The sequence below is a fragment of the Apium graveolens genome, chromosome 11 (genome assembly GCF_009905375.1).
Source record: "Apium graveolens cultivar Ventura chromosome 11, ASM990537v1, whole genome shotgun sequence".
NCBI classification, from domain to species: Eukaryota; Viridiplantae; Streptophyta; class Magnoliopsida; order Apiales; family Apiaceae; genus Apium; species Apium graveolens.
The window spans coordinates 198,826,304-198,853,124 of record NC_133657.1 but is presented as its reverse complement, the minus strand read 5'-3'; the positions used below and the strand labels follow the sequence as shown (position 1 = coordinate 198,853,124).

The window sequence follows — 26,821 nt, the reverse complement described above, 5'->3', positions numbered from 1 at the left end:
CCTTTCCCACCAAAGATAGGTTGTTTAGCAGAGTGAGAAACCAATCATAGATGTCAGTACGATTTTCATCAGACTTGGCCTGAAAATGTTCATATTCTTGAATTAGAACAACCCTTCTGTTCTTCTTGATGGCCATGGTTCCTTGACATTGAGTCTCAAGAGCATCCCAAATCTCCTTGGCAGTCTTGTAGGCTATAACCCTGTTTGACATCACGGAGTCAAGACTATTATGCAAAATGTTTCTTACCTTTGCATCCTTTAGCACAATAACTTTTTCTTCTGGTGACCACTCACTCTTCATTTTCAACTGAAGATGTTCAGCAACAGTAGGAGTTGCAGGCAGCAGTTTTGTTGGCTTGTAGGGTTCATCATTGATTACATCGAGGTAGTCTAGATCTGTAGCTTCCAAGTGCTTGAGCATCTTTACCTTCCATGTGGGATATTCAGTCTTTTTTAGAATGGGAATTTTGATACTTTCATACTTATTTAGAGACATGTTTAGATCATTTCTGATAGTAAATTATCAGTCCGCTCTGATACCAATTGTTGCCCAGTAGTAATACAATTGTTTAAGGGGGGTTGGATACAATTGTATAGATGTTTGGACAAGTATAAAAATATAACAATTCTTTATATTTATGATATAAATTGTTACAAACTCTCTAAAGAAATACTGATATTCTTGAGAGCTGCTAGGTCGTACAATACTCGAGTTAATCACTATGTGATGACCTAAACTGTGTTTATATATTACACAGCTGCTACAAATCAATCTAAGATATGCATTATCAAATACTAACAGGAAATGATACATATCTTTAACTGGATACATAAATCCCTATCACTCAGAACGTAACAGATATCCATTTCTCAAAATAAGGAACATAATCAATCTTCATAACAGACTGCCTTCAGAGACTGATGACATGTAAATACTGATGATGCATCAAATCCTGACGACACATCAAATACTGATGGCATCTAAACACAGTCAGATCCTGAGCTTCTTCTGATCATTGAGAATCAGCACGTAACGTGATCTTAATGCCTATACTACTGTTGTGCAACATTTTCTCGGGTTCATAGAGTCGGTTTCTCCTTCACCTACAACGGATGAGTCGCCCCACTAGTATGGGTGGCAATTTTGGATAATGGGTCGAATTCGTGTCGGGTTGATGTACCAGTTATGTTTTTAAGCCAACTCAACCCCAACCCGACCCATTTCGTGTTAAAAAATGTGAACTCGAATCCGACCCGTTCGCGTTTCGAATTACCCAAACCCGACATGAAACAATTGAACTCAGCTCACAAAATTCATATGATGGCGTCTGAAGAACCCAAAAAACTTTAAGAAAGCAAGATCTTTGTTTACATGTATATATTTAAACTTATCTTCACATGTATTTGGCAATTGACATATATATAAACATTAATAAGCTCTGATTATTTGGCTAAATTTAATAATTAAAAAGTTTCTCCCCGAGTCACATGTATCAAAGGTATACGTGAGATTGTGAGAAAATATTATTTTAATATTTAAGGGAGGGTACGGGAGGAAGATAGAGAGAGATAAATTGTATAAAAACTTTAGATCGGCTGAAGCGGAAACTAATTAGATTAGGTTTTGTTCATAAAATGATTATACCAAACATTATGATGCTCCTCCAATTAGCCAGGCTTATAGAATAAATGATGGACAGTGGTACCAAACTTGATCGAAGAATCAACGTTTATTGAAGAAGTTATAGAATCGATTACAAAAGTACTAGTTTAAAAACTCGTTGAAATTGATCCGCTATAGGATTTATAGTATACGCAACCGAAGCACCTGAAATACTTAACAAAATATTTATTAGTTTGGTAATAATTGGAGCAACAAATTCCGATTCGACATAAATATCATTTTTTTCGTCGCACGGAGGGGGAATTGGCCCGAAAAATGAACAGGGGTCAAGACGCTGTCGGCACATATTTCAGTTATACATATATTAATTATGTTGTTAATTGTTATGATTGTATTTTTATAATGTCATAAAAATTGTACTTAATTTGAAAATGCGTTCTAAAATCAGCACTTAATTGATTAAGTGATCTACCGAGTAACGAGTATTTGGGTTGTCGAACAGTACCCGAAATGAGTATTTGAATTTAAAAGCAGATATATTAAAAAGTTAATTTTAAAAACTAAATTATTAGTATATACATGTATCATGCCATAACTTACACATTAGTCTAAATTTGAAACCAACCAAAACAATACGTACTATTATTAATATTATTTAGTATGTATACCAAAAAAATGTTAATTCTAATTCATAACAGATGGTTAAAATTATAGGATTAAGAAAGAGTATCAAATTCATGGAGGTGAAAATCGTCGATAAATGTATTTTGTAAGACTATTAAATGAATATGTGATTTTGGTAGTTAAGTGTCTCTTTACCATTTTTTCTATTTTTTTAATATCTAATTCGAGCTTGACTCAAAATTCTGTTATTATTTAAGTAATAAAAAATCACCTCTACGAAAAGTTTGAGTACTCGTTCGATATCTTGCTCGATTCGTCGATTAGTCGGGTAACACAGTAGAAGATAAATATTAACCAATAAGGTTGTAAGAATCGGAAATTAGTTCGACTTAGATTTTGTTCCGAAAAAATGAGTACTCGGAACTCGGAGAGTACTTGGAATGAGTAACGAGATATCATTTTTTAATTAATTTTAATCTCATATATAGTTATATACCAATTAAATATAAATTTTATAATAATACTAATAGATTAATAACACATTCGAAATAATAAATGTCAAATATATATTACTTTTTTAATAATTTTTGACAGAATAATTAAAAATTAGTTTTATTAATAAAACACAAATCATTTCTAATAAATGTCAAAACTTTATAAAAAAAATTAACATATAAAATTTCATGTGTTGATATTTTTTCGGGATAGTTTTAAATTAAAATAATAAAAAATTGAGATCAGACTCAGGTTGGATCTCGATTACTTTAGTCAAATCGAGTTTTAATCGACTTTTCATAAAATCATTATGAACCTAATTACTCGAACTTGGATAGGACGAGGGATTAAAAAATAATTACCGAGTACTCGACCGAATTGGTAATTTTTAGGACATTGATATATATAATATATCTTTGTCGTGTATCTCAAAATTTGTTATTATATATATTTTTAAACTAAGAAAATTAGTGATGAAATTGTATTAAATTATACAATAACCATTTTTATTCCCTCTCTTCGACCAATTCTTTTTTTTCCCATGATAAGTTTATGAGTGTACGTTTTATTTTATATTTTCTACTAAAATGACATGACATTTTTATTAACTTTAATATATCTTACACTCCTTTTACTTTACCACATGTTATAGCCAAAATTTGGTACAAAAAATATCTGGGTCAAATTTGGGTCCACATAATTCAATTTGGACAAACGTCAAGAAAATGGGTTTTCCCTGACAGCCAAGGGCGGACAGCCAAGGACGGACAACCAAGGAAATGGATTTTCGTGGACGGGTTGGCGCAAGCCAAAACCTTTGAACAGGTTGGTACACACCAAAACCCTTGTACAGGTCAATCTAATCCCTTATCTTTGGACAAATTAGGGTGAGTCCTAAATGTTTGATTGACATATTCCTTAGACGGACTCATCGGACATGATTACTTTGACAGATTCATACCTTGGCTTTCCTTGGACAGAGTTAAAGCGAGTCCTAACCGTTGAATAATTTAGGGCGCGCCCTATAATGTAGAATGATAAAAGAAGAGATTAAAGGCTGATGACACAGGGCGGCGTCAACATACAGAAATATTTGGGTGCACCCTTAGCTTCTACTTGGCATAAAATGCAGCTTTTACATGCTACTTGGACGGATTCTTTGGATGATTCAAGGAAGAAGGAGATTATTATTACTAACCTATTTGTTGCAGGCACCCTATTGAATAACTCCTTCCTGTAATGCAACCACAGGAAGGCGGTGTCCATGGTCAGAGACCTTCAGGGGTATGCCTGGATGGAAGATCTCCTCCTGTAGTCAATGAGTGTCTCACTGGAGATGTGGGGTAAATTCTGTTGTGTGCTTTGGGAGCTCTGTCTCTGTAGTCAATGGGTATCTTCGTTGGGAGATTTCAGAGTATCCTGCACTTTGCACCCAAAAGTTTGGGATCACTTGTTCTACAATCTGGTAGGGGCTCCTTATCCGGGGGACAAGGATGCGTCCAATATTTGGAGTGAACTATGGCTATGCCTGCGTCCACAGATTAGAGAAACAACTGGTAGTGGAGGGTTATCCTTGGCCGGAGAGATGCCTTATCCGTGAAGTCTCGAAGCCGCGGGCGAGTTTTGGGCCTTTGTGGTCGGGCCTCGCCGATGGACATTCCTAAAACTAGTAGAAGACGGTTTCCAATAGGTTTCCTACTGGGCCTCAGACAAGAGATCTAAGCCCATTAGGTTTCTTTTTCCCCAATAACTACGTTGGTTTGATTCCTTATGAATAGGGATACGTAGGGAAATTGTAAGGGGTAGGAAGCGAGAGCCATAAGGAGCCACCACCAACCCTCAGCAATCTCAACCCCCAATTCATCACAACCACCAAACACTGTTCACGATTTCCGACGAACGCTATTCACGTTTTTCGACAAAGAACCGTTATCACAAATCTTTGATTCCGACTACAAAAATCAAATTTTGTTGTTACCAAATTACTACGTCAACACCACCTCTTCCGATTATTTCATTCTCTTAATTTTTGTGAAACTCCTTATACCCGTCTAGGTATTAACAATTTGGGATGAACCTAATTGAAAACGAATTTACTCGCTCTTTTCCATCTTTACTTTTCCAAATGTTAAATCAATGTTTTTTTATAATACCCTATAGGTTTTTTTATTAAATACGATTATATGTATTATTATTAATTATTTATTTTATGATTTTCGAGAATGAAAATAATCGAACCGAAAATTTGGAACGTCTAAAAATAAGCTTTTATTCCTTAAATTATCTCATTGTGTTCTGAAAAATATATGAAAATTAAAAAAGTAAGACAATTCAAAAATGATGTTCATATTATCTGATTTTTACTGTTTAGTTATCTATCTAAATCTTATGATACTCAATTAAAGCTAAAAAATATTTGATTCATGAAAACTGTATTCAATATTGCACAATTGATATATAAATACAACATAAATTAAAATATTAACTTCATATTCTAAAATTATTTCAGTGTATGTGTAATTTCATTCAAAAAATTATTTTGATATATATACAGGTTCGTGCTTTAAAGCTTTTACGCTAATTATATAATTTTCTCTAGTATTTATATAAGAATTTATTTTTGCCTTTAAAAACTTATAAGTCTGAAAAACTAATTTATGTAATTATATACTTAGATATAATAGTGTAAAGTTCTATGGAGTCCACCTTTAATTGGAGTCCTCGGAGTCCATATATGTTCTGCAAGTAAAATATAGCTTAAAATATTGTAAAACATATTATTTTTCGACAAACATCACTATTCTATCAAAAATCTTGTAGATTGCATACATTTTACAAGCAGAACATTGCAAAAATATATATTCTACAAAACATGTTTAGTTTGCAGAACATAAATGTTCATGTTGCAGAACATATTGCAGAACATACATATTGTACCGTAAATATATGAGATTTGCATGATTTTGTTGAAGTTATGCTATTTGTGTAACATGTTTTGCAAAATAACACGTTTTACAATATATTTTATTTGCAGAACGTAGATGGACTCCGAGGACTCCGATAAAAAGGTGGACTCCATAGAACTCAGCCGTGTAAAATTTTATAATCAATATGTACGTACATTATAATTGTTTTCCAAAATTAATAAAATTAAATAAAATGTTTTTATAATAAATCACATGAGTGACACTCGTGACCCCGCGAATCGAATTCTTGAGTATCAAATTCAAAGATCAATCAAACGGTTTTTTAACAGCGCAAATTTGAAAAGCGACAATGTTTACATCGTCAGATATTTGTCTTGCTAAGAAGAAGAGCAGTTAAGACACATAAATTTAGGGTCCCAATTTTGACAGTTTGGTGGTAGATACAACACATTTTAATCTCCCCATTTCCTCCGAACTACTTTTCATCAGACCCCATTAACTCTCTCTCTCTCTCTCTCTCTCTCCCACGCCGGAAAATCAAGAAAATGTCGCCGGCGGCGAGAATTCTGGCCGGAATATTTCTACTGTTTGCAATTTACTGCGGGACTGACCCATTTAAGCAAGGAGCAATATCTGAGTTCCCGGAGTTTGAAGCAGTTAAGGTAGATATGCCGGACTGGTCTGAAGTTCCGGCGGAGAAAGATGTCGAAAATTTGTTGCAGAAGTCGGAGATAAAGTTTTTGAATCAAGTTCAAGGACCGGAGAGTATGGCTTTTGATCCTAAGGGACGTGGGCCCTACACTGGTGTTGCTGATGGCAGGATCTTGTTTTGGAATGGAGAATCTTGGCTTGATTTTGCTGTTACTTCTAATAATAGGTAATTTGTTTATGTTGGTATGTTTGTTTTTGTTTATGAGTTTTGGGAAAGATAAGGTTTATGCTAGTTGACTTGATTTGACTAAATTTAATTTGAAAACCAGTGTGTGTGTGTGTGTGTGAGAGAGAGAGAGAGAGAGAGCATAACACCTAATAATTAAATTTGAATTTGAATTTGAATTCTTGTTTCTGGCAGTTGACTTGATTTCCTTATAATAGGAATGAGAGAGAGAGAGAGAGAGAGAGAGAGCATAACACCTAATATAATTATGTAATATTTGAATTGCTGTTTCTAGGAACTAAAATGAAGTTTTGCCGATTTTAGTTATACATATACTTGTGTAAATGAAAGAGCATGATGGTTATTACAGGAAAAAAACACCTAATATAGCAAAAATGGCATAACTTCTTATTATGCACTTTAAATTTCTTACGTATAAGGCTAGAAGTAGAACACTCAGCAGGAGATAGGCCAACAGCCAATTAAAAATTCCCTCTTTATCAATTTAGTCGTGGAAATGTTTATGGCATAAAGTCCTAAAAACACATGTAGCCAAGTCTTTATGCTTTTCTAGGTAATGCTCACGTAGAGCCTTTTACCTCATTGATACAAAGGAAAGGAAACTTTGAGTTGAACTGATAGGAAAAATTGGTGATTGCGGGTTTTGTATGGCATATTCATGTCAATGTGTGAGTGCAAAGGTAGCTCGTCATTTGAGGTGTAATGTTATCGTCACTTATGGCATCAAGACAACTTATAGAGTAGTTATGTGTTTTTGTCCATGTTGATACTTATCAGGTTTAAAAGATCATACAATTTGAACAATTTTTCATTTATCCAAGTTTTCTATAAACTTGATTTCGTGCTGCTGAATGCATTGTTTTATAAAAGGAGCTAATTGAATCGAAATAGATGATTTATGTAGTATACTCAGGAATGATGCCGAAAACCTTCTGATATATGTAAAATGGAAAGTACATCCACAGTTGCTGAGTTGATGTATGCTAAATGTTCATGTGTTTTCCTTTGTCTTTAATATCTTGATAGTTGATAGGTATCTCTTAAATCTGGTTATCCAAGGCATAATAATAATTTATGAAGAAGCCTTTTAATTAATATTGACAAACTAAATAAAGCGTGCATATGACTAGAGGACTTTCTTCTCTGTCTTTATCTTGCAGTTTTTAGCATATTATTAAACCTTTTATTACATGCAAACTTCACATAATCAAAAGAGTATACAAGGGCTTGTACCTAATTTTGTTTTGAAGAAATAACGGGATATAAAAAAAAATTGTGTAATGATAAACGGACACGGATACTCGTACAAATACGTAGTTCCAGAGTAATTTCTGTTCTAAAGAATGATGTAGACTTTCATGTCAATAGATAAAATAATTTGTGTGTCTGACATTCGTAAAAGTTTCTTTAGTTTGTTCTCTATCAACATATTTCGACTCTGCAGTGTTTGTATACATCTTTTCTTTTCTGTTGTATCCATATTTTATTTTTTAGGTACAGATTATACATGTCCTCATCTATGATCTATCAAAGCATTGTTGAACGAAAAGGCAGCTAGGCCCTAGGGAATCTACCAATTGACTTAATAATATCTTTCTTACTTCTTAATAATAGATAGCAGTTTGAACCAACACCCGTATGCCAGTTCTTTTTTCAAAATAAATACTTGTTTGGTGGCAAGATAATTAGTATATGATATTGCAAAGGATATCTTTTGTCATATATGTGTATAAGTATATAAATCCAATACATATTATGCTCCTTTTGTCAAAGAATATTTTGAACTCCCTACAAATGCCACTATGTTTTGTAATAGACACGGACTTTTTGTTTGTTGTTTGGATTTCAGGTCAAATCTATGCGACCCAAAACCATCACCAATAAACTACTTAAAAAATGAGCACATATGTGGTAGAGCTTTGGGGCTTCGATTTGACAAGAAAACAGGCGATTTGTATATAGCAGATGCATATCTTGGTTTAATGAAAGTTGGTCCTGAAGGTGGATTAGCAACATCTTTAGTAAATGAAGCGGAAGGTATTCCTTTGAGGTTCACAAATGACCTGGATATTGATGAGGAAGGGAACATATATTTTACTGATAGTAGCAGCAAGTATCAACGCAGGTAGACTTTTAATTGTGCTTTTATATCATTCAATCTGGATGAGTTGAAATTCTGGCATATATATTCAGCTTACTAGTGTGCTGCTTTTGTTTTTATGGGTGGTAACACCATTAGATTCGAAGGACCATGGTGATACTGATATCTATTGGGAAGGCTACCTAGCCAATTCTTGTTTCTCACCTAATGCTCCAAAGCCCAATTTATTATTTGGTACTGAAAACAGATTAGGAAATCAATGTTACTTATATGAAGAGAAGTTAACCTACGAAAGGAAATTAATACTTATGATGTGTTGTAGTTGTAGAATTACAAGGAAAAGAATGGAGTGTTGCAAAGGATTATTTTAAAAGCAAAGTTTAAAAGGAACTTCTTGTAGCTGATGTTTATTAATGGAAAGCTTTCGATGTTCAATGAAATTATTATAAATCTTACTTAAAATTATAATTGTGTAACACCGAGAAAAGTTCTAAAGGATGTCCTTTAATTTTCTTCTCACATTTGAAGGTCGGCTATTTTACCTTCTCTAATTGCACATGGATGAATAAACTTCTTTTGTTCCACGCCTTTTTGTGTAACAATTTTGCTAATCTTATGGCAATATAGTTGCACCCATTTTCTGTAAATGTGCTCAAGTTCTTAAATTGTACTTGTTTCAGAAACTTCATGCAGCTAGTTTTCTCTGCGGACGACAGTGGCAGGGTCCTGAAATACAATCCTAATACAAAAGAAACTAGTGTTGTTCTTCGGAATCTCCAATTTCCTAATGGTCTGACTCTAAGCAAGGATGGATCATTCTTTGTACTCTGTGAAGGAGCCATTGGCAGGTAAGACAACTGCCTGTATGAGTCTAGATATACACGTTTATTGTTCCACTCTAGATTCTTAAGTACAATAGTTTGTTCATATGTTGATTAATGAGCATATGGCAGCAGAAAAACCATCTGGTATGGGAATATTACTATAATGTTTGTTGTAGAAGTTTAGAATTCAGATGCTTAGATAAGCTCTGACATTACATCGTACCAATCTTACCTTGAATGACACTGGAATTATGGATGGTGAGTGTTATAGCAACTTATGGGCACAAAGATTCATGCTACTAAAGTTCTTAATCATCATAGCAACCTAAGTCTTGAGCATTTGGCATATGCATAAATATGGTTTGGACAAGTTTCAAGGGAGCAAAAATGCATAACACCTTTTAAATTTATCTCTCTTTTCCTCTCTCGCCTATAGGAAAAGATAATGCAAAGTGAAATTGTTTATGTGAACGATTACCACTACTCCGTTACTATAATTATTTAGCATATTGGGTCGTACATTTCACAAAAGCTAGCCTGAAGTCATCTTTACGTCATTGAAAAAGCTGGAACAATATTGAATGATTAGTAATTTGTTGGAAGTAGTCGTAGTTGTAGATTTTGCAGACACGCTGATGATTGGTAATCTGTTAGTAATAATTTTTTGAATATGAATCTGGTAATCATTTCTCTCTTTTAACTCGACACTGCTTCTATTCTCTTGTAGATTACGAAAGTACTGGTTAAAAGGCGAGAAATCAGGGACAGCTGAAGTTATGGCAATCTTACCTGGATTTCCCGACAATGTTAGAACAAATGAAGACGGCGACTTTTGGGTGGCAATACACTGTCGGCGATCACTCTACACATACTTTTGTGCATTACATCCCAAAATCCGAACATTTTTGCTGAAACTTCCAATTCCAGCAAAGATTCAGTATCTGATCCACATAGGAGGCCGGCTGCATGGCATAATTGTAAAGTACAGCACGGAAGGTAAGCTCTTACAAATATTGGAAGATAGTTCAGGGAAAGTTGTGAAAGTAGTAAGCGAGGTTGAAGAGAAAGATGGGAAGCTTTGGATGGGGAGTGTATTGATGCCTTTTGTTGCAGTCTATAAATTATAAACCCCCTTCTAGTTTTCGAGTTGTAGCATTTAGTTTTCGAGTTGTAGCACTTGAAGGATTGGAAGGAATTATTGCTAGTGTAAATTTATGTATGGAAAGAAAAGAACAGTGACCGAAACTTATGAATAATAAAATAATTATCTGTCACTGGAAATATCTATTCTGTATATAATACAGCAGCATAACCTTCCGTAAATCATAGCTTATGATCACAGTGAATAGAGAAAGAAGAAGATATAATCGATAATCACATATGTTCTTCCTATTAAGTCTCATTAACGATGAATAAGTTTCATCTAATTTGTACATAAGTTTGATGATCAGTTCAATCGTTTTGTTGCACTGAATTCGCTACCTAAGAAAGCATGGTGCATGCACTCCTCCTCAACTTGTATCTATGTTCAAGTTTGGTGATTACTTAGTTTCATGTTTTTCAAGTTATATGTTTGATGTTTCATTCGTATGCCTGACAATTTAGTTATATAAAACTCTAATGTGTTAGGAATTGGGCTTACGAGGATCATATCTTATATCCTAACATCCTTCCGTCATCCTGAGCTCTGATTTCATGTTTGTAACCACTTCTTCTAAAATCTTAAGGTGTTATGAATTGGGCTCACCAGTATCGTATCTCATATCTTAACATATATAATTTGTTAGCGTTAGTTTGGAATTATTGTGTATGTGTACTGGGATAAAAATGATTCCTGGTGCATAACGTGTGTCGAGCTGATCAAAATTATGGACTAATATTTGTAGTATCTGGATGAATGGACTACCGCGATTAACATCGTTTTATAACCAGAAAAATCATACATCTCGGTGATAGATATATTGAAAATAGAAGTACTATGTAAGTTCAGTTTTTATGCACAAATGTGGTTCGAGGCTACGATTAATATGAACATAGACTAAGACTATTGTTCAAATAACCTGCAGGACGCTTATGAATCTATGATGCCTGCAGAGATGATAAAAATCTCTGAAGCCAAAGTTCCCTTTATTTTTCATATACCATTTGAGTGTGAATAAAGTTGTGAGACAAATATTCATTATTGCTATTGTATATATGCTCAAGGCCATTCAATATGTTTATGATGTTTTTGGCTCCAAGTCTTCCTGTGATATTCAACGGGTCAAAATGACCAATTTTTGACTTTCCATTAAAAATTATTGATTATTTTTTTTAGATCTGAAAGTTATATTTTAAAATAGATTAAATTTACTTTCCAATAATTTTTTTTTTATTATTTTTCTCATTTATATAGTCCATGTAAATTACAGTCAAAATTTGATCTAATTAATTAGTCAAAAGTCAAAATAGACATGTATTTAATGACGGATGTAATACTAAACATATCATAGTGCTGCCTCGCTGACGGATACAAGATTTAGATCTCAAGCATCATTCCGGCAATCATTGTGACATGTTGCTGCTGGGATTCATAGCAACTTAAAAATGGTCTCTTGTGCTTAAACCAAACTTTTGTTTACATTGTCACTAAAACTTGTATTTTTTGATGGCAATGCATACCAACAGCCTAGATGGTTTCAGATTGTAAATGTGTATATAATAAATATAAATAAATTACATGAAAGTATTACAGAGCTGACAATTCACAAATCTTATTGCAAGGTGCAAACATATTATTAACCGCTCAATTTATATGGCCTACTTATATCTAGAGCAGACAATTTATATACTATACCTAAATTAATTAGAAATAATATCCAAAATATACCATTTTTCAGCTCAAAATACCTAAAATACCGTTTTGCGGGTTCAATATAAAGAACATACATATTTTAATTTAGTATGAATGCGTATCATGATTCACTTAAAGTAAAAAAGGAACACACATTTTGTACATGTTCTTAACAAATTTTACAAAACTGAATATGCATTTGAGAGATGCGTGGGCATTTAGTACACCACTTCGTGCACTAGGACATTTTGAAGACAGAAAAAATAGTGTTTTGGTAATTTCTCCCACTAGCGAGATGTTATTTGGAGGACCAAAGGTACTTCTAAACAGCCTCACCAGATTCATTTTGGTTATTATTAGTTTGAGTATATGACAACCCTAAAGCTAGTAGGAATCAAGAAATAGAATATTGGGCCAATTAATTAAACGCTTTTTCTGCAAGGTAAAGTTCATGTTTCAAATATAAATCTTTCCTCGAGAAACAAGCAGGATGCTAACTTGAAAAAAGTTTTCAGACTGTTGATAGTACAAGTTTTTAGAGAACTTTAAAACTGCCATGCCAAGAAGCCTAGGAAGTTGCCTCATCCCAACGACAAATTAATCCATCATCCGAGCAGCTGAGGATAGTTCTGAGACAAAAAGTGCACTGTTAAAATGCGAAAAAAGACAATGACATGTATATTCAATTATATAGGACTCTAGTGTCGCTGAAAGTTGCAATGCTAACTGAAGGCGATCTGCTGCATGTCACTTACTTTCCGTCAAAGGAAATCGCTGTCTGCCTAATAGTTGAACTTGTTCCCCGAGGCAACCTGACAATAACATGAGTAGTTTCTATCAGATACCTAAATTAATTCCATTACAATAGAGTTTTTCTCCATTTATGCTTCAACCAAAATACTTCAAAAAAATTCAAATATACCTCGTGATGAGAACAGGAGGGCTGGATAGCAAATCCCAAACAAAAACTTTTCCATCTTTATTTCCTGGCAAACAGGTCACTTAATCAATAATTGTGAAAATTCCGTAGTGTATAGGATGACTTTACCCATACTTGCTGGGCCAGAAGTTGACCTCTGGTAGTACCTGAAGATTAAAAAGCATCCCTAATACGAATACAGGACTATTTATCAAGAAGAGGGAGCGTGAACTTTATATTAACAAGTATACCAATTTGGATTTGTACTAAAAATTGTTATAATCTCAGGAAACTGTCCTGAGGTCACCCTCAGTCTCCCATAATTAAAAAGTGACTGTTTCACTAGACAATAAAAACAGAAGGGCTTCAAAACTTGTCTTAGTATTACCTATAGCAGCAGCATTGTAAAAAAAATCACAAGAAAACTTGATGAACCACATGTCACAGTCTGGAACAGGGTATTTTTGGAGGATGTCAACAGAACCCTACACAAACTCACAGAGCAGCAAATTTCTTTTACAAATATATTCTTGCTTAAATAATAAAAACAGTAACGAATAGAAGGCATGATCAGAGAGATGCACTTGAATAGGAGGCAGTAACAGCGAAGAAAAGACTGAGAGATGCACGTGCAAATACTAATATCTCAAAAGCATGAAAAATGACAATTACAAACGTCTAACCTCCCCTGGCTGCTGATCTTTTAGTATTGGCTCCCATAACACCATTTCATTCTGAACACTCTGTTATTAGAAGTAATTTTTTTTAAAAAAAATAAACTAATTACACTGCTTAATACCTACGGTCATGAACTGTCAATCAGAGGTGTATTAATTAGGACTGCACCTTGGACAAAATAAGATCCCCAATCCACCTATTGCAGTCAACATAGTTTGTATGTGCTTTGGCAATATACAACTGAAATAAAAGCCTTATATCAGATTCATTTCGACAAATATCTTGACGAGAAATCTTGGATTAGGGAAGAAAGAGAAAGAATACGAGAGCCACATACCGGAAACTGCACAAATTTTGTAGGGAACTTTGACGGAAGATCAGTCCACGTGAAAGATTCTTCCACATAATTCCAAAAATCTGTATAAATATATATTCATAAATCATGATGGGGAAGGCTTGAAAAAATGAACTTCATAGTACCATAAATTGAATGAAGGACCATAATATGTTGGCAGTCGTGTTTATGCATCATGTCTTTTTAGAGCAGGTTGACTTTTATGTTCATCTTCCCAATGGCCGTTTTAGTCCTCTGGATGAGTGTTCAATTTTTCTTTATCCAAACTCTCAAAAATGTGAACAAACACTTTAAATCATTTACAAGTTAAAAGAGTAGTTTAGATCCCATCAATTAGGCCTCAAATATGCGTATATTACATATATTTGTGCTTAACATTACCAACCTCAGTAAGAAAATGCAAATTGAGCAATGCATAAAACCATGATGCATGTTTGAAGCTACCGCCAACCATTATCGATACACAAAATTCCGACTGGAGAAATAGTTGGGTAGAAATATAATGTCTATACAGTACATATACAAAAGCAAAAAAAAATGAGTTTGAATCATTTACTAATTTAACTTTTACTTTATGGATAAACATTTAATTTCGAAAAACAAAATGAAAAATGGAAAAATTGTGTTTCTTTACACAAAACATTTTTTTACAGAAATTCAATGAAACCATGTATTAAAGAAACTCTTTTGTTCCTTCTCGTTAACTTGCCTATTTTCTAAATCCTCGCAACTGTCTTTGATACCACCATCCTTGGACACCTTTATTCTATCTCTCTGTTCCTTATTGGCCATTTTCGTCTTCCTTTCTTGAAGGTATTGAGATTAAGATAAATATCATACTTTCTGTTTTATACTATTTTCAGTTTCCACTTCTACCATTAAAAAAAAATTAAATATCATATTTTCAAGTTTCAGACTCCTCGATAAATTTTAAGGGAGAACATGTACATATATAAACAATAAAAGTATGACTTTTTTCATTATTATGTGCATGGTAATATTATCACGGTCGAGCCTCATCGCCCGAATACCTTTGAGAAGACTAGTCTGCTAGTCGCTCGACTACTAGTAAAAACTAAAAAACCAACAAGTCAATTTGATCGAAAGTAATAGAATACTAAGTCCAATTTAAGCATATTTACTACATAATAACATTCAAATACCAAATATCAAACATGTCCAGGTAAATAAAAAACACAAGTGATGAGAAAATCATGCAGAGTCATGCATGTCAATAATATGTTCATCTGATCATCTCCATCTCATTCTTGTGTATTATAATTAATTGGATTGGGCAGTGGTACACCATAACATTGGTTATTATGGTGCCCAACAAAATATAAGTTTATTGCAACTGTGGCAACTCACACACACACAAAGTGCCAGAGGGGGGATCAAAATGAATCTAAAAAAAATAAGTTCACCGAGGGATTTGAATCCAAAACCTTTCCAATGGAAAAAAGGCTTTAGACCAACTGCGCAACCCCAAACTAGTGCCCGTTTGAGAAATCTTAAAATAAGTAACTTATGACTTAAACTGCATAAGTGACTTATAAATGTTTATATTCAAGGGTTTGGATAATTTTATTTATAAGTCAGAACTTTTTTTTAAATGAACTAAAATAAATAATTTTTAAATATAATTATCTTAATTCTTATCTTTTAAGTTAGATTAACATTTAAAAAATATCTTTTAAAACTAAGATTAATAAAAAACGAGAAAACAAAAATAAGTTGAGAAAAAGTACGTCATTACTAATATTCAACTTATCAACTTATAAGTTATAAATTCAACTTATAAGTTGGGTCGACAAACACTCGCCGATAAGCTGTTGCGGGTTTATAAGTCAATAAGCTGACTTAAAAGATTTGCAAAACATGCCCAAATAAATCTCAGGGTACACACAACACACAAACAAACATACACATACAGGATTCATTTTGGTAGATTTTTGTAGGCTAAGATACCTTGTATCTGAACACAAGCCTATACACGTGTGTATAATAGGGAACCGTCAGTAATGATACCTTTTATAGTCTGTCACAATGAGACATGATAATGATAAAACAATAAAAAAATTAACTTACCCTTCATTGACCAGATTTTGACAGTATTGTCCATACCACAACTTGCAATGCGATACTGATCCGAAGGGTGAAAATCCTGAAAGAATGGTACCAATCATATGTTACATATCTGATATCACTGCTGTGACAGTAATATCTCAAAAGGATATCCGTCGGTCAACATTACGGATGGTGAAGTGAATTTCAAATGTATCAGAAGTCATTGCAATTTCCATAATACCACACTCAAGACTTCATTTCGATGCCCTCCAGATCCAGCAAATATTAAAATGCATATTCCAGTCTGGACATTCCATAGACGAACAGATTCATCCTATTCCGAAGTAGACATGATATCAATTATGAGCATTAGGAAAGAAGAATGTACTAGGAAATAGAAAAAAGGAAAAGGTTGCAGTGCTTACTTTGCTGGCAGAAAGAACAAGCTGTGGTTTTAACATCTGGGTCCTGATTTCATTTATTGAATTACCATGACCGACAATGGACTGCATTGGGGTGAGAGTTTACATAAAAACAAGCATGTCAAACAAGTGGAAAGTACCATTAAATGGGAAATTTAATTTATATATAAGATAAAAATTCTTTGTCCACTCTTCAGGTAGATGTGCGAAAACAAAGAACTATTAGTATAGCAATATTACCGCCTAATAAACTCCTCTTGACATAATTCCATGTGCAAGAATATGTAGTTCTAAATAACTTAACCATGTCCAAACATGACAGATTGACATCCTGCTTTCACGATTATGTGCTTAATAGATAGGTCAGTGCAAAAAAAGTCTCCCAGACTATCTTTTGTTGAAATCATGGAATTGTCATGGGCGCTAGGAATTGTTTTTATAGGGCCTGGTAAGTTGGTATCTTGATAGCTTACTTTCTTAAATAAAAATAAGCAAAAATGTTCTAAGGAGGTTATATTTTTTCTTACCAATACTATAGAGGAAATTGTTCAAGCCCTTTAAAAAAATTTCGGAATTATAGGTGATGCTGGTAGGAGTTGAGTGTAGAACTTACAGACTTCTTTCACACATGTGTAACTAAATTAAGAGCAACTATAGAGGTGCTTACCTTGTGTATCTTCTCATTTTCAACATCGATGACTCGAATTACACCATTAACTCCTCCAGCCACCAAAAGTGGTTTCCCTTCAAGGTTACATGACCAGGTCACAGTGTAAAAGGACTCGTCCTTCTAATTAACAAATCGAGTTAGTTTTGAAACTTTCAGGATCAATACATACTCTGAAATGCATGCATCAAGGACACATAAACTCACAAACACATATATGCTACACACCCTCGATCATTTTACATATATAATATATTTACTCACATCACTGTCAACATAAGACTGGAGATGAGCAATACGACCTTCTTCAAGGCATTGGTAAACAGTCACCTATTAAGAAAGAATAGAATAAACATGTAATAACAAGCCAACAGTAACAGTTTTATCATATATTAGATATAAATCCGCAAGAAAGAATCAAAAAACAAGCTAACCCTCAGAGTAGAGCATTACATATTCAATATATATTTTTCACTTCCCCCTCCCCCAATCCCTTCGCGAGTAAAGGAACATATATAACAGATATGTAGCAGTTGAGCTACAATTGGACCTCCCAATTAGAGACTTGCAGGTTCCCTCAGCTTTTTCCAAATAAACTGACTTGCGATTACAATCATGGGTAAACAGTACAGATATTTTCTGATGTCAGGATATGAACAGAGAGAGTAATGAAGTGTGATCACTAGAAAGTATAGCATCTTTCATGCAAGTTCACTAAATTAAGTGTCAATTTTGTTAATGACTTGACATACTAAACAAAAGCAGGTGTGACAACCTCTCAATCTCTGAGTGGAGATGTTTTTCGGTACTTCAATCTAGCAAACAGAGAATAACAATGTCCTAATTTTTTCTAAAACAGTAAATTATGCATAGAAGACCTTGGTGTATGAGTTACAACAGCGGCAATACCAATATATTAATATGAAATAAAACTGTATAATAATGAAGCAGAAATCAAATTAATGTAGAGATATCAAGTTCAGAATGAAATTCCAAATCTAATCTAAGGTGAACAGAAACATGACAAACTCAATCAACTAAAAAAATAAGAAACGTAAGATAAACAATATGAAGGGATGGGTATACTAACTCGATTGCCTCCAACAGTAGCAAAGAGATTGAAGAATTTAGAGTCAATGAAGTTGTAAGAGATGCCGTAGAGAGGTCGGTCACCCTCCCAAAGCCTGTTTGTCAATGTGTACTTCCTCGTTTTAGACGGCGTTAAGCTTCCAATCACCACCTCAAACCCCACGGGTTCCTTATTCACCATCTCCGTCAAGATAGCAGCCCCCTTTTTTCCTTTCATTTCTTTTCTCCTGAGAATGTGTATTGATTTTAACACGTGAAATTAAACAGGTTTTCTATTACGTACAAAACAATACGTCTCTCCTACTCCCTCTTTGTTGTGTAAATCCAATACTTTTATTTATCACAATAAAGCAAAATATTCATTTAATACATAACACTATTCATAGGATCCACCTCCTTTTATAATTAAGGTAACTAAAAAAATCAAACAATGTATCAGACTCCTAATCCAAATTGGAAATTGCAATAAAAGCTAAATGGTAAAGAAAGGAAACAACTAAAATTACAATCGTACTCCTGATACGATCATAATGTCGACCAAACAATGATAAAACTTACAATGACAAAAATAGAGAGAAATAAAATATACCGGAGCAATAGAATGGCAGATCACCACACCATTATATCTGTTCTACGCCACAACAGTCTAATAGTAGTAAATTATGAAGCCTAAATTGGATGAAAATAATTTCAAGTGGACCCAAAACAATTTTTGACAAAGAATACAATTATTCAAGAATACAAAACAGTGTAATTAACACATTCTTTGAACATTTTTTTTTGACAAATATGGCTTAAAAATGAGTATCTATTCTGACAAATTCTCGGGATGAGCGAGGGTCCAAACCAGGACCTAGGACGACAGAGGATAAACTTTTAACCCCGGAACATTATTTAATTAACAATTACTAACAATATGACTCCTCCCATAACTTGTACAGCAAAAAATCTGTCTTTTAAAAAACCACTAGTTTTTCTAATCTTCAATATTACCGGAACAATTTCATACTTCACTACGTAGGGAGGTTTGTAGGAATTCTGCCATTGAAGAGAGAGAGAGAGAACGGAAATGGAATATTTAAGAATCTTAGGAGGGTGTATTCATTTCAGATTTTAAAGGATTGTTAATAATCTATGGATTTTAAAAGATTTTCGTTGATTTTAATTGTTCACGGATTTTGATGGAGTTGTTTTGACGGATTTTTTAAAATCCAAATCGAATACCACCAAATTTTGATTGACTTTTTAAAATCTAAATTGAATACACTCATATTTTAAAAGACTATTTCCAATTCTTGTTGAATACCATCAGATTATAAAGGATTATTTAAAATCCAAATTAAATACCCCATGATTTTCAAAATCCATAAAAATTCTTCAAACTCCCAACTGAATACACCCCCTTAGTATTCTTAAGTAATTTCAAATCTAGCAAAGTTTATCTCGAAGATAATGTAATCGAATGGGCTAAGTTGGTAAGAGACCAAGAATGAGCTTTAGTCCCTCAAATTCTAGTTAGTACCACTGTGCGGTTATAGTTGCAAGAATTTCAAGATTTTTGGGTTTCAACTTTTTTTAACCCTAGGTCCTTGGTTCACAATTTTGTTCAATTTCTTTTTTTGTTCTCTTTTTCTTCCATTTATTACTTTTTCAGCACTACATCAGAATCTAAAAGAGGCATATATGTATAGACCCAGGTCTATACAATTCTCAGAATTTAGTTGTTTTGGAGGTCTGATGAATCTGCAATCTAGGATCTTTCTTTTCTTTTAATAATGAGTGCATTTCCATGGTTGACTTGGTTTTTGTTTATATTACAATACAATATTTAAAAAAAATATACATAGCATTGTAATCTAAACAAAATGATTTTCCTTTTAAAAATGGAAAATATACATTGTAATCAATCTTAAAAAAAATACAAAGTAATCACCCTAGGATGACCTGCTGAATCGAGAACACATGAATGGACTTATGTTCTAAATCTCAGAGACCGAATAGTTTTCGGAATTGAAGAAAGATAGTCCGGTGTCAATTTTAATACTCTTATGAGATAATAGATTATACTCTGGATATAGATTGGATACGTAAAAATATTTACATGTCATTTATTTAAATTTGACTTTAAAACAGAGCAAACTTGAAAAACATAGCAGGGTAAAAATAAATAGCAGAAACAAAACATATATACTCGGTAAGAATCTTTGGTGGTTTGATCAGAGAGATCAAGTTTAACAAGATCTGAAAGAGAAGCCATGTCTTAGACAATTTGTCTTCAAAGAGTTATGCCGACTATATAACAAACAATCCAATGTATTTATAGATTGCAGTTTGTACACAAAGAAATACTAACTCCTCATTATCTTCAGAAAAGCCGCCAGCGCCAGTTTCAAAGCCCTTGTGATCAGAGCCCTCTTCATCATCGCCAGTTTTGCCCTCTCATCATCGTCAGTTTCGCCGCCGTCGTTGCATTCATCACTACCGCCGTTGATTTCTTCATCTTTATCGCTGTCATCGGGGCCGATGAACTCCGAAGCATTATGTGTTTGGGCACTATATTCTCCACGACTTTGATATTGGGGAGGATTCGTTACTTGGAGCTGGAGATGTGGATGGGATTGTGGTTGGGGTTGGCGGGGTGGAGTTGACGATCTCGGAACCCCGCCAAACCCAACCACAACCCCAATCCCATCCCCATGTTTAACCCCAAGCAACTAACCATCCCCAATATCAAAGCCGCGCCGAACATAGTGCCCATCCACATATCGCTTGGGAGTTCATCGTCCCCGACGACAGTAATGAAGAAGAAATCAACGACGGCGGCGATGAACAAATCAACGACGATGGCGATGAACAAATCAACGACGATGGCGATGAACAAATCAACGACAGCGGTGATGAAGAATGCAATGACGGCGACGAAATTGTCAATAAGAGGGCGAAACTAGCGATGATGAAGAGGGCTTCGATGACGAGGGCTCCTAATATCGCTCTGAGAAAGGCTCTGAAACTGGCGCTGGCGACTTCCCCAAAGACAATGAGGAGTTAGTATCTTTTTGTGTATATTCTGCAATCTATAAATACATTGAATTGTTTGTTATATATAGTCCGCGAAACTCTTTTGTTTCTGAGAAGGAAAATTATCTTAGACATGGCTTCTCTTATGGATCATGTTAAAATTGATCTCTCTGATCAAACCACCAAAATTCTTGCTGAGTATATATGCTTTGTTTCTGCTATTTATTTTTACCCTGCTATGTTTTTCAAGCTTGCTCTGTTTTAAAAATCAAAATTGAATAAATGACATGTGATTATTTTTACGTATCCAGAGTTTAATCTATTACCTCAGAAGATTATTAAAATTGACATCAGACTATCTTTCTTCAATTCCAAAACTATTCAGTCTTTGAGATTTAAAACATAAGTTCATTCCTGTATTCTCGATTCACTAGGTCATCCCATAGTGATTACTTTGTATTTTTTAAGATTGATTACAATGTATATTTTCCATTTTTAAAAGGAAAATCACTTTGTTTAGATTACAATATATATTTTTTAAGGCAATAATTTAATTAGATGGAAGTGGTGGGTTTTTTGAGTAAATTTCCATGGTTGACTTGGTTTTTATTTCTAAATATTTAAATTCGCATTTGATGGATTTTAATCCACATTTTGTATGATAAACGAGTTTGTGGCATTTACATGATCTTGGATTACGCTGCTAGGTTTCTTATTCATAATTTCAATTCTAAATTCATGTGATTTTTTCAGCAAGTTCAAAACTCTCTACTTAGACTATATAACTAGCAATTTAATTCGTATTGAAAAAATGCAGTTGATTAATTGACAGATTTTGTTTATAGGTAGATTTCGTTGCATTTAATAGTAATATTATGAAAATGCCTGATAATCTCATCTAATATGTACTGCAAATTGAATGGAACATAAATGTAGCTACGAAACCGAAACACTAGTGAAACTCAATTTTGCAGACCAAATTATAAACAATTGTTTTAAGAATTTTCCAAAAATTAACATAAGCAAGAGATTTTATGAAAGTACCAATATATAACTAGTATCATTTTACTGAATGAAAGAGGAGGATGACTTTACCCAATTGCTGCCAATGTGGTAAAAAGATTTGAGTAGTGAGGTCTCTACCCTCCTGAGGCCTGTTGGTCATCACTCTGCACTCTTTTGGCTTCAACACCGTCCCTCTTTTTATTTCATTCACACACACAAACAGATACACACATATACATGTATATGTGTACCTGTGATACCATTGACATGTTGAGATATCCCCTCCTGCGTTGCATGACATTCAGGTGAGAATGATATTTTTGAGAGATATACTGACGTTCTTACTAAAACTTCAAATAATAATCACTCGAGCACAATATGATTTTAGACCTTTCAAGTCATTTCTAAGTGTCAGTACTTTAGTCAATTTCAAATAAACTATCATCCAAAGCTTTAATGATCCAAGTAATTTTGTTAGTTTGAATCTTAAATTGACTATGTATTGTAGAATAGAGTGTCAGGATCATCCCTTTCAACCCAAATGGGATTCAAAATATAAAACTGAAACTTCTACAAATTTTCATGTATAATAAATGATACAAGATACTGATTTCTTGATAAAACCATTCCTAAGTGGCTGCTTATCAAAACGGCTATGCAAAAAACTCCCTATGGGTGTTCTTTTAGGTGACACAAGTACCCTCCAACTAATCTCCATAAAATGAAACAATATACAAGGATAAATTTAAAGTTAGTACATGTTTTCCGATCAAATCACAACACAATGATGAGGAAATGATAAAGTTAAAACATGGAATCATATTTCGTATCAACTATGTTTGAAGTTTGTCTTCACTAGATTACAGTGTAATCTATTACGTGACTGTATCATTGCTTATAACCTTACTCTTAAACCAAGTAGCCGATTAGCTTCAAACTCCACCAGTACTCAACTACTATTAATGAGTTGATCGATGGAAATCAAGACTTAGTTTGGCAATATGTTCCTCTATCATAAATTCGTATTGTAGATATAGTGTCAAGATCAACTTTCAAATCGACTCAACTATCAAGAAATTAAAAACCAAAATTTCTGCAAACATTTATGTACAATTGACGATACAAAACGTTAATTTGTTAATAAAACCACTCATAATCAACTACAGATGCTTTCTACGAGTATTCTTCCAAACACACAACACTATTTGGGGGTTAGTCTCTAGAATCAACAACATAAAATTTATGTGCCTGGTGTAAATTATTCATGGAAGTTACAAGTGGGGACAAAATCCGTTTTGTAGCCACCGCCATTACTATGAGAATTTTTGCTTGTTAACAAGAAAATGCATTCGACCATAGGCAAGTCCCGTGTAAGTACAAGTCATGGGCTCAGGTATTGCCTATATCATTTTATAAATTGTGTGAGTAATTATCCATTTGATCGGAATTGCCACTTTGTTCTTGTTTAATATTTCACATATGGTTTTTTTTCACTTTTTACGCATTGCGCACATATTCACACACACAAGTCGGAGGTCTTTCGGGAAATAACATTTTCATTCTTCTGAATGAGGGCAAGGCTGCATACATCTTACACTCCCCAGACCTGTGTTATGCGGGATATACTAGATACGTTTGGTTTGGTTTGGTTTATATACCCTCCGGCTAATTCTCCAACAAAAACGGAACATACACAAACATAAATTTTAAGACACTACATAATTTTCAATCCATCACATCACAATGAAGAGCAAATAATAATGTTAAAACATGGCATCATATCGAGTATCAACTAAGTTCAATCTTTGTCTTCTCTAGATTCGATTCCCTAATTGAATTATTGTTATAAGTTCTGCTCTGACAGTTATGCTCAAATATTAAACATTTCACATTGATCCTCTGTTAATTATTGACCCTAAGTTTGTAGTTTCTATTCCAACACTAGTCAGACTGGGAAAATACTTTTCGAGTGTGACACGTGAGAACAATTGTTTTGCACTTTTACAAAGTTGTATAACAATATAATTTTAAAAAATTAGCAAATAACAGTTGTTGTGTGTGTATATATATACACGCAACAAAGAAGTTGGCTTACGTGTTGCAGTCACAGTCACCCCTCTGACTATGTTTTTCCGATGCCGCTGCTGTTGGTGGTTGGTTAATTTGCTCCAGTACTTGGTGATTACTGATTGACCAGATTCATCACACGTGAATCTGCTAGTTAAAGGTTTTTCCCAAAATCAAATTACTTGAAACTAGTTTTACGTTATGGCGAGTAAAAACCATTGTGTTCGGGACCGTTACTATGAGATCGAAAAAGAATAGATTATCGAGTTTTATACTGTACTTATTTCCGGTATTTGATTAATGTAGTTTACCCTGTCTGGAATAACTTAGGGTTCTAAAAATCGCATATCTGCTTCCAGCGCTCAAGTGATTAAGCGGAAATTTAGGTGGGTATATAAGCGGATAAATAATATTTATTTAAAATTATATATATAATAAAAATATGTGTAATATTAAAATAATAAAAATAAAGTAATAATATAAACATAAATTTTCTTAAAAAATATATATTTTTAATTTTTTAAATCAAGATAATTATTTTATTAAAATAAATATTAATAATTAAAATTAAAAATTTGACAAGTCAAAATCGGTTTGACCGCTTAATGACCGTTTAATCCACCTTCATGTGAAATCAACATTCACAGGTTGTAAGGTTTAAGGGTAGTACTCTTGAGGGGATCTATCTAAATTTTTTTCAATTCAATTGGAGGTTCCTTTTGCAAGAACAACTCCCATCAAAACTCTAGCTGAAATTGCACTCACAATTGAAGTTAGGAGTTCAATTGCCAATGATCATGCTCTTGGGGAGGCAAGTTTAGCACATTCAAGTGCAAGTTCACTGCAAAATGAGCAAGGGTTTGAGGTCATGGTACATGACAGTAACCTGGGCAAGTCCCCTCCAATTCAATTGGAGTTTCCCACAAGTGGTGAACAACACAGTGTCATAACCACAGTTCAAACCGTGGCATCTGTCACAGGTGGCTTTATTGGTTCACTACCCTCCACCTCAAATCCAACTTGACCAACCATCTACCTCTAACCCTACTCAACCATAACCTCATTTGATCTCTCAATGGATGCAGGAAGCAGAAGCTCAACCAACAACAATGAATGATCTATTGGTTGATCAGCTGTCTGGACTTGCTCAAATTTCTCAACAGCTTCTTAAATCAGATATGTGATATGTCTAACCAAGATTATCAAGCTATCATGCTAGCCTATCAGACAGATGGTCAAGAATAGCAAACAAAGATTGTAAATGAAGCTGAACAGGATGGCAACTGTGATGCCTGGTTAGATAAAACTTTCATCTTGAGATGGAAGAAGTTTTGGCCATATTTAGAGAAGAGTACATCACCATCCTTGGGAGCAAGGCCAAAACCCTAAGTCCACAAGAAGTTTATGATGTAATCACAGATGTCTAAAAAGCTCAACGTAAAGCCTTTCATTTTATTGGTAAAACTCTAAAACTGACTTTGATTGATCATCAAGACAAGACAAGGAAATTGGTCAAGGACAAGGTAGATGAGATCATCCCTTCTCAGATGGAAATCAAGCAAATATTCTCTAGATTTACAGATCAAATGGCCAAGTTTGATTTATCATATGTGGACAAGAACATCAAAAATCTGAGGGAATCTTTCATAGCCTTACATGAAGTTGTCCAGTTGCAAATTCAAGCTCTCTAATCTAAAGTCTCCACTTTGCAGTCAACAAATGAGTCATTGAAAACTCAAGTATCACAACTCACAACTATAGTCCAAAGTCAACAGGCTAATATCCAAACCTTGGTGGACTCCCATAAGCATCTACAAATGCAAAATTCAGTCTCATTGAGAGCTATCATGGTTGCACTCAACATTCCATTGCCTGCACTTCCATAAGCTGTTAGGCCTGAAATCCCTACACCTCTCATCTTGTCTGCTAACAAGACTAAGGGGGAGATAGAGGCTAGGTTACTAAGATCATCTGTCCAGGCTAGAAAAGGCAAATCAAAGGAAACTGAACAACAAATTGATGTTGGAATGGAGATGCTACTAAAAGCAGGTGATGGACCTAGTCTAAACAGAGAATTTGATGAATTGCTAAAGGCTAGGGCTTCTCTAAACAACAACTTCTTCACATATAAAAAGGCCCTGGACAAGACAATAAATTTCATAAGAGTGATCTTGGTGACCAGGGACAACTTTCAGGAGAAAAGGATTG

The 26,821-nt window shown here is 34.0% G+C and overlaps 2 protein-coding genes across 2 annotated transcripts; one reads left to right on the top strand and one right to left on the bottom strand.

Annotated features, from left to right (window-relative positions):
- Positions 1-6,018: 6,018 nt before the first annotated feature.
- LOC141697798 (protein STRICTOSIDINE SYNTHASE-LIKE 3-like) lies at positions 6,019-10,767 on the top strand. Its single transcript, XM_074502343.1, has 4 exons — positions 6,019-6,547; positions 8,418-8,693; positions 9,350-9,517; positions 10,221-10,767. Exons 1-4 carry the CDS (start codon positions 6,216-6,218, stop codon positions 10,618-10,620), a joined length of 1,176 nt encoding a protein of 391 aa, XP_074358444.1. The 5' UTR covers positions 6,019-6,215; the 3' UTR covers positions 10,621-10,767.
- Positions 10,768-12,735: 1,968 nt separating this feature from the next.
- Positions 12,736-24,959, bottom strand: LOC141698580 (polycomb group protein FERTILIZATION-INDEPENDENT ENDOSPERM-like). The gene is made up of 15 exons (XM_074503300.1): positions 24,642-24,959; positions 22,637-22,831; positions 18,525-18,750; positions 17,699-17,764; positions 17,435-17,557; positions 16,771-16,851; positions 16,587-16,679; positions 16,367-16,442; positions 14,261-14,340; positions 14,092-14,163; positions 13,929-13,988; positions 13,634-13,730; positions 13,249-13,312; positions 13,082-13,138; positions 12,736-12,955 (listed from the first exon to the last, which is right to left on the bottom strand). Exons 3-15 carry the CDS (start codon positions 18,738-18,740, stop codon positions 12,895-12,897), a joined length of 1,146 nt encoding a protein of 381 aa, XP_074359401.1. The 5' UTR covers positions 18,741-18,750; positions 22,637-22,831; positions 24,642-24,959; the 3' UTR covers positions 12,736-12,894.
- Between the last annotated feature and the right edge of the window lie 1,862 nt (positions 24,960-26,821).

Bases quoted from the DNA above. Each gene is read 5' to 3' on its own strand.
- LOC141697798 (XM_074502343.1), top strand. From the start codon at position 6,216: ATGTCGCCGGCGGCGAGAATTCTGGCCGGAATATTTCTACTGTTTGCA. The intron at 6,548-8,417 runs GTAATTTGTTTA...TTTGGATTTCAG, and splicing joins GCTGTTACTTCTAATAATAG to GTCAAATCTATGCGACCCAA. The intron at 8,694-9,349 runs GTAGACTTTTAA...TACTTGTTTCAG, and splicing joins AGCAGCAAGTATCAACGCAG to AAACTTCATGCAGCTAGTTT.
- LOC141698580 (XM_074503300.1), bottom strand. From the start codon at position 18,740: ATGAAAGGAAAAAAGGGGGCTGCTATCTTGACGGAGATGGTGAATAAG. The intron at 16,443-16,586 runs GTATTATGGAAA...CCATTCTTTCAG, and splicing joins GAAATGAAGTCTTGAGTGTG to GATTTTCACCCTTCGGATCA. The intron at 13,989-14,091 runs GTGCAGTCCTAA...TTCTAATAACAG, and splicing joins GGGATCTTATTTTGTCCAAG to AGTGTTCAGAATGAAATGGT.